At 40.8% G+C, this 15,959-nt stretch overlaps 1 protein-coding gene across 3 annotated transcripts in view; it reads left to right on the forward strand.

The window, feature by feature from the left end:
• Positions 1-15,959, forward strand: part of ntrk3b (neurotrophic tyrosine kinase, receptor, type 3b) — a 201,173-nt gene that overhangs the window by 162,549 nt on the left and 22,665 nt on the right. For all 3 annotated transcript variants that reach the window (XM_084361104.1, XM_084361103.1, XM_084361105.1), the window contains 3 exons: positions 7,700-7,830; positions 12,139-12,311; positions 14,994-15,237. In XM_084361104.1, the coding sequence (XP_084217230.1) occupies positions 7,700-7,830; positions 12,139-12,311; positions 14,994-15,237 (548 nt within the window). The remainder of the gene's footprint in view (positions 1-7,699; positions 7,831-12,138; positions 12,312-14,993; positions 15,238-15,959) is intronic.

Consider the following 15,959-nt stretch of genomic DNA (forward strand, 5'->3'; position numbering starts at 1 on the left):
TCAAAGAGACCGACTGTAGAGCTGAAGCAGAGGTTTTGGAGGATGTTCTCAGTGTTTTTGATTGAGCCTCCGCCTCTCAATATTAAAGCATCGACCCGGCAAACGGCATGTTGTCAATGACCAGGAGACATGCATCGATTGACCCACCACACACACTCAGGGAGGCTGTCAGGCGGAAAAATACTCACGCACACACTCTTACACACACATACACACACATACCTGTGAGGCAGAAATACACACACTAGTGCACAAAGTTGGCAGGTAGTGGGAGAAAAACACACCCTCAGACGCACTCACAAACAGACACACACACTGAAACTGGGGAAAGTTGGCAGGGAGTTGCGTTGACATACACACACACACACACAGACAGACACACAGACATAGGTGCAGAACAAAGCCCTCCAAACATCTGTGCTCCCCCAGCAGCCTGACCTGACTAGCTGAGTAAATCTCGGTGCCGCGTTGTCTCTCAGCCTCCAGGGAGAATGTTTGCTGGCGTCGAGGCCTCAGGTGAGCCAGGACAAATGAATGATGCTGAGCTGCCGGATGGAGATTTAATCTCAGGGCTTTTCAGCGTGCCACTCTGGGTAAATAGGCTGCAGGATGCAGCCCGAGTCTGCCTGCAGAGGAAACTGAAGGTTAAAGTAACTTGTCCTCGCCGCTGTCGATAGGCACGCTCCAATAATAGCTGCTTCATTCCCATCAGTGGGGAGGACTGAGGTGGCCAGTGACTATTTAGCAGCTGAATGCAACAAACCTAGATTGAATATTTACCTTCAGGAAATAAGGAAGTGGGGGCGACCTGTGTAAATGGAGAGTTCAACAGTGTTTCGATGTTCCAGCTTTAGTTGTGGACACTGGTATCCTCTGGAGAACCCCTATTTTCTTGCACTAATTGGCTGCAGCTGTGCAGGCATTATTTAACTGTTTTAAAGTCAATTTCCAGTCAGTTGTAATACAAATCGGGAATCTCCTCACTTTGCCCAGCTGCCGGGGTAATGTACTGTTGTATTATATAATGTAAGTGGTATTATTATTGTCAAAATATGTTAAACAAGTTTGATTCAGCTTCAACAGTGAAGGACAGAAATGATAATAACAGTCACAAAGGATTGGGAAATGTTAATCTCGTTTTAAAGAGGAAATCCAGTCCTGGGGAGAACTAATGTGTGGAAAAGGTGAAAAAAGTGGGTAATGTAGGCACCAGGTTTTGAAAAGGAAGAAGAATATGTGGAATAAAAAGGTGATATCTCTGGTTCTGCTGTATCGATTATGATCAATTGTTTTTAAATTGTCAATAACGATTCACATCAACAGTGTTATAGTAGTGCAATGCTAGACCAGTGGACTGCTTTTCAAAGCCTGCTGTCTACATTACCCACAATGCAATTTAGCCACTGAGTGACATCACTGGAGGCAATTTGTCAGATTACATGCAGCTTCCTCTGGAGCCACGAAAGGCTTCATACTACTGTTTTCACATATGCAGAAGTGCTGCCCAAGACACTTTAATGTGTAAAATTGGTGGAGTTACCCTTTAATTTGCCTGGACATTATTTAGCCAGCAAATAATTTCAGAGCACTCCAGTGATTTAGCACTGCACTTCAGTGTCAGACTGATGATGGACAGTTTAAAGAAAAAAAAAAAAATCTAATTGGTGGAGTTACCCTTTAAGAAAGGTACGGTCTCCAGGATAATGAAAATTAAACATAAACATACACAGAGTATTTCTGTCTGTCATGTGTCAAACACAAAGTAATGCAAATGTGGCTGTGTTCCAGTCTGACAACATCAGATGGTCATTAATTCCCGAAAGCTCTGAAAGTACAGTGACATCTCAGTGTTTGTTTTCTGGACATATTTTGATACCTACAGTTTAACGGAGCTCTGTGTAGTTTGGAGAGGAAATTCAAACTCAGAATTTTAATAGTTACAATATTAATGAGGTATTGATGCAAACTTGGAAATATTTATATTTCACATAACTGAATAAACAAGCTGTTCTCAGAGGAAAATAAGGTCCCCAGACCACTGTGTGAAGCTAGAGAGGTGGCAGGGTCCGCCTAATATGAACAAAGTAAAACTGTAGTGTCCTTTAAGGTCAGTTTGTTTATTCAGTTTATTCAGTCATGAAAAGATAGAGTTTGTTTATTTAGTTTGTTTAGGCATAAAGAAATCAGTCAATGAAGATCTTTCTCATCTTCCCCAAAACCACACTGTGCACCTTTAAGGCGCATTTTGGATGACTGACTGTACCAGATCACAGCCCGTAACTTCTAATGCCTTCTAATGAGCAAAAAAATAGGATTTTTACAAACAAAACCTGGAGTAAAAGTGCAGAAAGAGTTCATCTGGCATCCAGCGAAGGACTGCCTCCGTGTGATTAGAACAATGTGGAGCAGCCGAGGCAAACATGTCAGAAAGAAAAGATCGTTGAAATCGTGGAGCTTAATTAACAATTACTGTGCTTCAGTTTTGTTAATTTACATAACGACGGAGATGGAAGTAAAGCTATTCTGATGCAAACTGATAAAATGTGATTAAAACAGATGCAATAAGATAAGAAATCCATCTATGAAATATCACCTCAACTCAACTGCAAAGCACAAGATAAATGAAGTAAAAGCCAAGATGACAATCAAATACTTCTCAGGAAAAGTTAGCCAAAGAAATATATCATATTACATATATTACATGGTGAAGAGAGTTTCTGAGCCTGCTGATAGATGACAACCTTCACATTTTTACATTTTTTGGCATTTCACCAACTATCTCATCTAGAGAAGCGTAATGATGGGTGCAACAATAGAATAAGCTTCAATAGCTGGATCTTAAGCATGACAGGAGATAGTAAGGCCAACACTGATCCTCTAATGATCACGAATGATGGAGGAGTGCACTGAAGAGAATTAAAGTAAAAGAGGCCTAGGGATAAAGATTATTCATATTTCTTTAAGAAAGTACATCAGTAGAGAAGTAGAGATAGGATTCAGCGGGGAATAGATGTAAAGTCTGGAAACTCTTCAGACTTTAGGAAAAAAAAAATCACTGTTCCTTTATCAGCCGAGGAAGTGTCGGAGACATTTGGCCTATGAATCCAGTCATAACACATTTAGAATTAAAATGTATGTGTATCGACTTAAGGATGTTTTTCTCAGCTCTTGGAAAGCAGATATTTTAGAGGATGAAGCTTTGACAGCAGTGATGTGTTAGTGTCCCTCGTGGGGCTCTCACCCAGCACACTGGCTGCCAGTTTCTGCAGACACTTCAGTTCTGATCTACTTTAAAACTGGGACATTTCTTCATATTTAACACTGATTTCAGAAATAGTGGTTGAAGATACCGTCCGACTGAAATACCAGAGGAGCAGGTGAGATTTTTTATGAGTCACCTCCTCAACGTGTTCATGTCCAGACGGTCTGGAGACATTACAAAAAAAGAAAAGTAAGGAAAAACCCAGAGGAACAGTCACACTGAACTAGTAATACATTTCCATGAATGAGGAAACATTTCAGAGCTTAAACCATTTGGTGATGTCCTTTCGGGTAAAGCCTCAACAAACACTGCAAGAAATGAGTGCCTCCCATTTATAATCTCCCACAGAAAATCATTAAATCACAGATGGTAAGAGCTGAGGTGTAGCCAGAAAGGAGGGAAAAGTTGTGAAGTCACAACTTCATGACTTAGATACTGTTGGCCTATGTATTACTTAAACTGACTGTTTGCTAAACCCCTCCCCCAAATAGCAGTTGTCCAATAAGTAATTTACACCCCTAACTTTGCGCAAGTGTAGCCAGTCTTTTCTTAGCCTGTTAAAGCTGCAAATGTTAGCATGCCAGGCTAATTTGACACCTAACCTAATGTTATAAATGTTAGGTCTGGAAACAGGAAGTTTGCTTCTTAGTCTGATAAATAAACAAATAAACTGAAGAAACCATGAAGAAAAGTACAACCATAGCCACAGTCCTGGTCAGAGCTGATGTAAATCGCCTCCATACTTTATCTTCCATCCTCAGTCCGGAATCTGTCCGTCTATGAGGCTTCGTTCAGTCCCACTGTGGTGTCCAGCCATGTTTACTGGGAGGCTGGTTGACTGAGCTCCATTGCCCACAGTGACTCCCCCGTCATCTGAGGTTGTGTTGCGGATAGACTCCATTCAGCTAATAGGGCCACTTAGTCCCACGGCGAACTGAGATACTGGCTTATGGCAGCAGTTAATGGCTATGTTGCCCTTTTGGAGATAACTTCAAATTCTTGCCATTTCTGACAAATTACACCTTTAAAAAAAGATGCTCACAAGAAGCACATCCACTGTAATTGGCCGCTGTATGGAAGCTATTGAATGCTATCATATCATGTAGGCTAACGTTAGCAGCTCCGTCAGCTAGGGTTACACTCTAGCAGTTCCAGCAAAAGAGTTGTTTGTATTTTTGTGTGAAAGTAAAAATTATAAAACTTAAATCTAACCTCTTTATTGTTCAAGTATTTAAGTTAAACGGGGTTATTAAGCTCTACACTGCTGTACACTATACAAGAACAATGCTGTTGTTTTATATGCATGTCTTCTAAATGGATCACTTATTGGTGAGAATGCTGGATTTTTGTTAGTTTTAGCTTTGTTCTTTTAGCATGATTTCTTGTAGATAGCCATTATGTGCATATTTAAGATTTGTTTTAAAATGAGCCAACTCATTAAGCTAACAGTAGCCTCATTAGTCGGCTACTTACAATTGATGAAATATGCTAATTTTAGTTAATTTAAAGCAACATAATGTAATTTTCCTGGGAAAAATAGTTGATTGTTGAATCTCATTTCCAGATTCTCAAATACTGGCGCTGTGAGTTGGCAGCTTGGACGCCAATTCAGAGCGTCAGTATTTAACGACATAAGTATTCTTTCTGCAGGAAGTTACTGTTTGCATTTAAATCAACAAAATTGATGTTTACTGGTCAGAAATGAGAAGCTGCTTTCATTAACCTCCGTCTAAAATCAAGGACCTGTTGTTTCCATCGGTACTGAGAAATTCAATTGGCAGCCTAATTCTGTCACCATTATGACTGTAAACTGTGTTGATACACCGGTCAAAAGCTGACAGGTGTATCAACATTAACTAAGGGGAGCAGGGCCACTTCATCTGCAACGACACTGAACCATCACTGACCTGCCTCAGAGTTTCAGGGTGCCTCTGTCTCTATTATGTTTGCTGATGACAGCAGATGCAACAGCTCATGAGCTCCTGCTGCAGGCACAGCGGTGTTTTCACAGTATACACTGTGGTGTGTGCTCTTGAATCCTCACTGACATATTTTATATGATATCTGTACAACCACTAGTGTGGTTTAAAGAACACAAAGAACCCACAGATGGAGTATGGATAAAGATCCTTGAAGTTTACTTGTCTATAGGGGATGCATTCCACTTGGCTAACAAGAATGAAGAGTATGGGAAGCCTGAAAGTATATTGTGAAAACAATGCATGATGTCTCTGAAGCATCATTGTCTGTAGTCAAGAGCCAGCTCAAAAAGCTGTCCAAAGGTACTGTATTGACTGAACTGTCCAAAAGCAGTTAAGTCCAGTCTGCCAAAATAAAATAGCCTAACTTTGACTGCTGTGATGATGAACACTCATGTATTTCCTGTCATGTTTATCAAAATGTGTCGTGGTTAGAAACTATGTATACATATTAAGGCATGCATACAGTATGTGCGCACATTTATAGAAGCAGTGGAGTTTTCATGGTCATGTTTTATTCAGGGTGAGGCATCAGGAGCAGTTCTGTTCACCAGCCAACCACTCCTACACCTCCTCAGCTCTTTCATACTGAGCCTGGCAGGTATGAGGGGGTAACATGTTACCCCTGATACCCACCAGGCTCCATACTGTCTGATTCATCATTCTCTCTTTTCCTCCATCTCTGTCTTTCTCTCCTATTCGGCCTGTTACTCTCAAGGAGTGTCAAGATTTAACACTTTTGTTAGGGTAATTAATAGAATAAAAGATTGAGCCATAATTCTGTGATCACAAACGCTGCAGGGGTGATATGGCCTTATATATATCTCAATATTTTGAAATCATCTCAGAAGCGCTTCATAAATGCTCAGGCTGAGCGATAAAATCAGCTGTCATGATATTTTTGACTAAATACCTCCACATTGATATCGTGACAGTATTGTAGGAGTGATTATTGCTACTTTTACAAAATATGAACACAATGAGATTTTTGATAAATAACCATCAGTAATGATTGAGGATATAATGACACGGGACATGTTAACAAGTAACAGTGTTACAGATGTTCAGAAGATTTCAACATTGCACTATGTAATGTTGGGGAAGAACTTTTTTTTTCATTCATTGATTTTCGCGACTAAACTGAATAAACAAGCTGTCATCAAAGGACAACACACATTTATAGTTTCTTCTGTTTGCAAGACCCTTCTGGCTTCACACAGCGTTCGACCTTATTACGCTCTGAGGACATCTTGTTTATTTAGTTATGGAAATATATCAAAGACATATTTCTGTGTTTGTTTGTATTATTATGACCCCATCAAAATTGTAAATGTGTTTTCCAAAACAACATAATGCACCTTTAAAACCAGGAATAAACACCAGATCATGATATAGAAATATCCACATTTTAAGACGATATACAGCGTAGTCTTATATCACAGTAATGATGTAAAATCGATTTGTTTCCCAGCCCTGATTGTGAACAAGAACAAGAAGGGACGGGGAAAGATTAAAGGTTACAGTTTCCAAAATAGATGGACTAAACTGTCCAGTGAGTCTGAAATGATCCTGTTCGAGTGAGTTATTAGGAAAAATAGAATAAGAAGTATAGGGAGAGACAGAGTGACTGTTTTTCTCTCTCTGCTCAGATACTTGTTTTGTTTGCCTCAGAAATAGACATTTTACAATTCTGTTCTCATTAGAAAATGTCCCCCGTGGTTCGTTTCAATGCCAACACTAATACCAAGGAATCCAGATAAGAGATTTGCAGCCCGGCAGGTCCAATGTCATCTCGCCGTTTATTTGCGCTTTGGAGATTTAAAACCACTCGAACCCTAATGTTCCCAATATTCTCTCTTAAGTAGCTTCAAAGTTAGATAAAACATTTTTTTTTTTTTTTTACGGTTTGACAAACATATTCCGTAACTGCTTTTTTCCACCCTTACATAAAGAGAAATATTCACATATTCAAGAGGATTTTTTCTGCTTTATTGATTCACCATTACATCAAACAGAGAATTTAAGATGTCAAGTGCATCCCTTTGCACACACTCCATTGTAATTCATGAAATATGAGCCAGTGTGTCTTTAGAAACTCGAGATCTTGACTAGAATTTTAAATACTACAAAGTAGCTGCACCCACTGTGCAGCAGCTGCAGCTCTCATTACACCGTATCTCTCTCTCTCTCTTTGTATGCAATCTGACACTCAGGCGCCTTCATGTTCTTCCCTTCTCATTTTCTTCTTTTCCTCTTTTCCATTTGTTAATTCCCAGGTTTGAGAGATCAAGACAAAATATTAATTTGGGGGTAAAATTCTCATTCTAAAGTTATTACTCTGCAAATATAGCGATATTTCTGTCCTATAAAAAGGTTGTAAAGCTTAATATTTTTTTTAATGACTCTTGTCACTTTTTGCCTCTCACCCTCTTTTCTCTCCCTGTCTGTCTGTGTTCAGTTGTCCAGCACATAAAGCGGAGAGACATCATCCTGAAAAGGGAGTTGGGTGAAGGAGCCTTTGGTAAAGTCTTCCTGGCAGAGTGTTACAACCTCAGCCCCACCAAGGACAAGATGCTGGTGGCTGTCAAGGTACATCTTCACTGTGCCGTTGTGTGCGTGCATGTATGTGTGTTATAAATAGCGTTACATAATCATTTGACATTTTGGGTAATACAATTATTCACTTTGTTGAGGAGAATTAGATGAAAACACTCATATATCTGTACGATAATCATGAAGCTAAGACTAGAAACGAGGAAACAACCTCTCCAGCAGCCTCTTAACCACACTGCTTAACACATTGTATCTCACTAAAAGTGTGTGCTATAATGAGGGGTTATGTGTCAGACTATGGCTGTGTCTGAAATAACTCCCTATTTTCTATATAGTGCACTGCATCTATGATATGGTGCACTCAAAAAATTCAAAATGGAACAAAAAAAGTAAGTAGTAGTTTAAGTCAGTACACATTGAAATGTAACAAAGTTGTGTGAGCACGTTAAATTATGTTTCGACCTATTACCAGGCCCTGCAGCTGCGCTGGCTATCAGCCTGTGTCATCATAAATCTACTGATCCCCCTGGCAGGCGACATCATTGTCCAGCCCTGACCGAACTTACCTTTAAGCTGCCTTTAAATCCAACTCTCACCCAAGCAAAGAGCAGACTCGCAGCAGCGTGACCGGCCTTATACCTACATTGTATCTGCCTAGGCTAAACTGCCATTGCTGGCCCTACTGGTTTTATAGGCAGGTAGTTCAGCCATCATCCTTACTGATCTACCTCTACTGGTCTTACAAAAAGTTGCCCATTAAATCACAAAACTTGTTCTGCACCATTCAGTGACTTGATGCACCTGCAAAGTGTCCTTGAATCCTACCTTCATCCGAGCAAACAGCAGATGCTGACCCAGACTTATATCTACATTGTAACTGCTAAGGTTAAACTATTATAGCCCAACTGGCTTAAGGGACAGTTTCCTGTTAATGCCAAAGCCTTTTCAGCAGTCCACCCATCCATCACTATAAGTCTGATTCTACTAGACTTATGGGGCTTTTCAGTACACATGTGCTGGTTCGGCTTGACTGGGTTTGTGGTCAGAGGAGCAGCTGTAAATACTCTTCCTCCCTGCAGCGTCATTGAAGAAGAGGCGCTAACAAAGCTACGATGATTCAGTGAACATTTCCTATAAAATCGTCACAATAAAAGTCCCCTGATAGAGTTATTTGCTATGAAACAGCTAATAGATTGCTTGTTGCTTTTGCATAGATGTTTGTTTCCTGTAAAAACAGGCAGCAGCCAATAGCGCCGATCGATGTTAATCCCCCCCTCCCGCCCATAAAACATGTCCCAGTTTCACAAAATCAGTGAATAAAGTTGTAAAGTTTTGTTTTGTACAGTAATCCGTGAGGTTTGGTCTTGAACAACACATTCCTCTGCCAATGCTCTTTTTATACATCCATGGCAGCGTCATCAAAGAAAGAAAGCGTTTATTGGACGACAAATGAATAAACGCCCCCCGAGTGCAGGATGAGTCATCAACCTTTTTAATGATTTTCCAGGAAGTTACAAACTCTGAAAAAGCTTTAAAAATATCTACAAAAAAGCTTTTTTGCCACTGTTGGGCCTGATACTGGTGTATAGGTGGGATATGGAGCAAGCCATATGGGAAAAAAACACTTTAACAGCGATTTTGGCTTCATGGGAACTTTAACACAGCTCCTGTAACAGCAAATAAATTAATAAGTCAATTACAGCAGATGTCTGAAGTACAAGCATGGACGCGGCCCATTAAGAGACGGGGGGAGGCCCGCTTTGGCTCCAATTCAGAGAGGGTCCAATCCAGGCAATTTAGTGCAGTTAAACTGGTGATGGAAAGCAAACCAGCATGGCGTGGTTCAGCTCCACATGGCCAAAAACTTCCTTTACACTACCAATCACCACTAGTTAACAACCCCTCTGTTATTAGCAACTCTGTCAGTGGTGATGCAAAATGAAGAGAGTTAGTAAGTATTCAAATCTCACTCGAGAGTAAACTGCTGAGTGCTGCATGGGGAGTAGAGACTGGAATGGTTTGAGTGTTTTCAGACACAGCCATAGTGTGTCTGACTCATTAGCTAGGCTAAGCTAACTGCCTCCTGATTGTAGTATAGTTAAAGGGCACAAGTGTATTTCTCAAAATGTCAAACTTTTCCTCCAGATGACAGTGAGGGGAAACAGGACAAAAGGTTCAGCTCACATATTTTTTTCTCCTCCCTGAATGTTGAATCCTTACATTATACAGGACCAATATAGAAATGTCACAAATGAATATTGTTGGTGGGGAGCTGTGAGGCACAGTGTAGATTAAAAACAGAAAGTCTTCTGTTTGGTGGGTCAGGACTGTCCCGTGTGGGGCTGTGCGCCCTCACCTCTACCTGTCTTTGTACCTATTTAAAACTACTCCGAGTAACAGCCAAGGGACCAGCAATTACTGTGCAGCAAAGTTAATACCCCAGTGCACTCGATGCTTTGTTTTAAAGCACTTAAAGCATTTAGAAGCATTGCCCCTCTGTGATCGCTATCAGTGCTCAACATTAAGTTGTGCTTGGCAGCTTCCAAGTGTTAATACAAGTATCTGTATGAATGTGAAGGTGGGTGATGCTGAATATGAGCTTGCAGACTCAGCAAACCTCCCCAGGATAAGAAAAAAAATGTTAGAAAAGCAGCCTGACCTTGACGACGGGAGAAGTTAGCGGGAGAGTTAAGATATGTCTGGCTGTCACTTCCTCGCAGGATTAACAAAAAAAGAACATTCAAGAGTATTAATCTGTTTTTATAATAAGCCTCCTCTACAGGCTGCTCTTTATTTTGAAAAAAAAACAGTGCGATGCACATTTTCATCTGAACATGTTCCTGTCTGCGATAAAGCAGGAAGAGGCTCTCTGAATACGCTTAAAGGTCAACAAAGGGAAAATTCATTGCAGCTCTTTCCCTCAATTTATCGTAGTCGAGCACTTGAAGGTATTGTTTTGGAGGGACGCCCAGACAAGAAACATTTCCTTAAGAGTGCGGTTTGATTTGGTAATAGAATTTTATGGCCATTTTACCTACTCTGCCGTACATCTCAACCACCTCCAGCACTTCACTGCAAGAAGAGCACATATGAGTAAATGTATTTCCATCCCAAGGTCTTTCCATCTGTAATAACGTGAGCAGCAGGCTGGGGAAGCAGTTCTCAAGGCCAAGGAGATCAAGAGAAGCAACTTGCTGTATTTTCTTGTTGCTGATGAAGTGTCAAGAAGAGTCTTTTTCCCTCCAATAGAGGCTGCAGTAAAGAGCATTATTGCAGTTATTTGAAAATTTTTTTCTTCTATTTTTTTTTTTGATACTGGCGGCCTTAACTGAGATTCCATCAAGATTTGGTATTTCATGTGTACTCCCCTTCAAAGGGGTTCAAGGCACTCCATGTCCGATCATTTTACCAATGAGATCAATTTGTTTCAGTACAGTTGTTCCAGCCAGCTGCAGCTGTACTCTCTGAGCTCTACGGCTCCAGTGATTCCTGGCCTATAAACTATGTTCAGGATTAATAGGTGGATATAATACATATTGGACTGCATTATCTCAGCTGTTTTCAAATAAATACAGTAGGTAGACTGTATATATTTGAAAACAACTGAGATAATGCTGTCCAATCAGGACAGACTACTTCAAATTTCAAAGCTTTATTGATAAATATAAAATAAATATATCAGAATTTAGTGTAAACTCAGTGTTGCGTTTACTGTCAACTATCAGGAGATCTCTGTCATCGAAGATCAACTGATTTCCCCTGTTATTGTCACTGTTATCTGGTCTAGCTGGTGCTGGTACCGGTGGGGGTCGAGGAAGAGATGGGCAAACAAGAGAATCAACAACATGAGCTGGAGGCAGTGACAAAAGAAAACAGATTATTTGGTATAAAAACAGGTTCAGAGGATATTGTTTGACTCCACCACACCCAGGACAACAAGAGTTAGAGTCTACAGCCACGCTAGCAGCTCTTTGACGCTTAGGCACAGGAGTGCTTTGAACTAAATGCTGATGAGAGGATGCTAATGTGCTCACCATGACAATGCTAACATGCTGATATTTAGGAGCTAATATTCAGTGTACATTCCAAGTGCTTTAGCATGCAAAAACTAAACACAGCTGATTTATACAGCTAAGGCTGATCAGAATGTCAAGAACAAAATGTTGGACGTCAACCTTTTGGTTCCAGTGGATGAAAAGTCACGAGATTACCAACATTATAGGAAGGATGCAAGTTGTTAAGGAAGTCAGAAAAAAAGGAGGCTTTAGACTGGGGCAGCCTATTACCATCCACTCTAATGTTCGCCTTTTCTTAACGTGTGAATGTCTTTATTTTCCCTTGCAGACACTTAAAGACCCAAACCTGTCAGCCAGAAAGGACTTCCAGAGAGAGGCGGAGCTTCTTACCAATCTGCAGCACGACCACATTGTTAAGTTCTACGGGGTGTGCGTAGATGGAGACCCTCTCATCATGGTGTTCGAATACATGAAGCATGGAGACCTCAACAAGTTCCTCAGGTCGGTTCTTCACTGACGGTTAATCCCATTTAACCTTAATTTACCAGGCTGGTGCTGGCTGAGCAAATTAGAATTTCATCATATGAACCGACAGAAACAGACTAAAGTGGGTGAAAGCAATTACATTGCAAATGTCTGTGTGTGTGTGTGTGTGTGTGTGTGTGTGTGTGTGTGCGCCTACCTGCGCTAGGAGCCTTTTAACTCAAGGTACTGGTTGGACCTTTGGATTGAAGTTTCCACCAATTTATTGACAGTATGTAAATGTTAAACTTAAGTCAGTCCTCGAAAAATCATTCCTGCTGCCGATAAAATATCCAGCTAACTTCACAGCTTTCCGGGTTAGCATACATGAGCGCTTTAGTGCTTTTGTTCCATAATGTCAGACTGCACCGAGGGAAGTGACCTCTGATAAGCCTTAACAAAAGCGACACGATGCCGGTACAGCGACGCTTTGGTAATAGGAAGCTTCACTGGGGTTGATGTCAGTGTGCAAAGGAGCAGTCTTGGATAGAAGTGTGTTGTTTCAAGTGCGTTCGACAGCGGCAGTGTGTGTGTGAGCGTGTGGTCTATCTTGTTTTTGAAGTTGGAGCAGTAGTTAAAAAGATGACATGTCACGATTTGAGTGTGAGGGTGTGTGTGTGTGTGTGTGTGGATTCAAGAGTGCGTGAAGACTTTCTGTTGGGAAATCATTCCTGAAATGAAAGGCAATGTCGCGAATGATGAAATTCTTTCATGCAAGGTGCAAGACGAGGCTGATTTTTGGTCTATTGGTCCTGTTGGTCACATTTAACAAATGAGATGTGTGGAGAATCTGTCGGAATGAACAGAGTATCTGATGTGCGAGGTCCAGCTCAACCTTCAGATAATCAGAGGGCGGCCTGTGCTCGTTCAGACACTGCGAATGTCTGTGAAGTAAAATAGAAGTGGAGAGACAAGAAGACACACACTTAGGAAGAGTTCTGCTAATCCCTCTACGGTGGAGCCCAATTATTACACACACACTGTTAAAACAAAGAACATTAAATTACACTAAAACTGAGAGATAGCGAGAGAATGACAGCCTGAGAGAAGTTGTTCTGGTAAATGTGCGACTTCAATGCTCGACAGGCTGGAAGAGATGAAAATGTTGCGACAATCACCAAACTGCTCTTAAACCACCAAAGACTTGTACGACAGCCGCAGAATTAATAAAAAAGAGTGCAGACACTTAACAGTTTATCATTGCAATTAAAGCTGCTTGCAGGTTATAGTTAATTTTTTAACACCTCTAACACTCACTCTTTATTATGCAAATTATTCTTAATAGGTAGAAAAGGGCACCAGTACTGCCAGAATAAGGGTTTATTAGCTGTGTAAGGAGCTTTGGCTTACTTATTAAAGGGGCAGTCAGGTTACTGTCTGCCATGCTGCAAAGCATTAAAGGTTCATACAACCAGTTATTAAAGTGAGATTATGTATCTTAAAAGAAAACAGTCAAATATTCTCTTACAAATGTAAAGTATAATTCATAAGTGATAAAAGTCACCTATTGCTTAATTCAGTACACTAAGTTGTTTCTACTTGGTCTGATATGACCAGAAGCTCATGGTAGCTAATGTTTGCTAATGTCAGAAAGATGTTGCCTCATGACTGACATTACTGAGTCAGTTTATTTTAAACGTGCACAATGTCAAATTTGGTCATAAGTGGAAGTAATGCTCAAAACAAAGTTAGAATAACTAACTAACACTGGTAGCCATTCGCAAGTTCTCATATTGGTCGACTCTGCCCACACCGGGAGCTCGGCCCTCCAGGAGAGTGTTGGTCTTTTTTAGTACTAGACTGTCACCTTTTGAGGTACAAAGTGGCTTGAGGCTAGCTGGTTAGCATGCTAACTTCAGTAGATATCTTTGTAACACAATACATGGATGTCTTTGACATATGGCCAAAACTTTTATTTCTTCGCATTCTTCACAACCACATCAGTTGATACTGTCGTAAATCTCACCTGTGCAACACGAGGGCACAACACAGCTGGTTGCTGTGTTTCCTGGTTCGGCTGTGATAAGGGAGAAGATTGGCTTTTTGGAGAAAGGGAGATGTGTCATACAACCATTATGTCAGGTGGTGCAGACTTTTCTATTTAAAGGAACAATATGTAAGAATTTTAGTCTAAAATATTCAAAAATTACCTAAAATGAATAACAGAATGTGAGGAAATAAAAGTTTTGACTACATGTCAAGGACATTGCCAATTTTAACATATTGCACCTTTCAACAATATCACACCAATACACAGGAATACCCAGAAAGGTTAGGTTATCCAGACATTAGCCCATGTGGAGTAGAAGTATAACCTGTGGGGAAATAAAGCATTTTAAACTTAATTTTGAACTTTAAAAGCATTTTATATCAGATTTGACTGGTGATTCTACACATGCAGTTTTTATGTCCATTGAAAGTGAAGTTGTTGCTCTCCCTCCATTCATTTAGACAGGGGCCTAAACTTGTTTGCCCAAAATAACTTGGTTGAACTTTGCTGTTATTCTGACTAGTGACAGATAAACATTTCATTATTCTGTCATTATGACTTCAGGGGTAGCTGTCAGGCACTGGATACGTAGTCTCACTTAAAAATAAAGATTAGGAAAACTCCATAATTAACAATAATTCATCAAATCAATGTTATTCTTTGTAACCCAGAGCCCACGGCCCAGATGCCATGATCCTGGTGGACGGCCAGCCGCTGCAGTCCAACGGAGAGCTGGGCCTATCCCAGATGCTGCACATCGCCACCCAGATTGCCTCGGGCATGGTCTACCTGTCCTCCCAGCACTTTGTCCACAGAGATCTGGCAACCCGTAATTGTCTGGTTGGTAACGGCCTGCTAGTCAAGATTGGAGACTTCGGCATGTCCAGGGACATCTACAGCAGTGACTACTACAGGGTAAGACTTCACCTTATTTATGCTTGTCCTTCGCCATCAAAGTACCGAGAGCTGGGGAGGTTTCAGAGTTCACACTGTCAATCAATGCCACATTTCAAATGTGTTTTCCATAGTCACCTTGGCTCAATAACAAAACTCAATAACAAATCCACTTTTTGGCCCTTTACACTAGCTGTTGGCCAGCACTATGCCTCTTTCTGTACTTTTTAATGTAAGGCAACTGTGGCGCAAGCATTAGTGGATTCCACCTGACTCAAAAAGTAATTTTAGCGTTGGATGTTCATAATACTTTTGACTTTGTTTATAATTGGGTCCAAAACAACCCTAAACATATCCTCCTGGGCTGCTCACAAAAACGATATTTCAAAGGGGTGAAGACTGCTCCGCTCTCTTGGGTCATTTTTTGTTTATATGTTTTTGTTTCCATCTTTCTTTCCGAGAGGAGAGTTAAAAGCTCTCCCTCCCCAGTGCAGCCCCAGGCCCAACACCAGCCCTCGTACATTCATACTGTACGAGGATGGAAAGGTTTAGCGGCGCGATAGAAGATGGGCCTGCTCAGCCCCCAGCCCGATGCTTCGAGGCTTGTTTATATAGCTTCCAATTCATGTCTTCTCTACTGTTTAACACGATTAGCAACTCTGAACGCTGCGAACCGGGCGGCAAGTGCTGGCCTGAAAAATGTTGTGTTTTTGCTGAATAAATAAGTGGATACTATGGAGCGA

Source organism: Pagrus pagrus (assembly GCF_965226575.1).
Source record: "Pagrus pagrus genome assembly, chromosome: 1".
NCBI classification, from domain to species: domain Eukaryota; kingdom Metazoa; phylum Chordata; class Actinopteri; order Spariformes; family Sparidae; genus Pagrus; species Pagrus pagrus.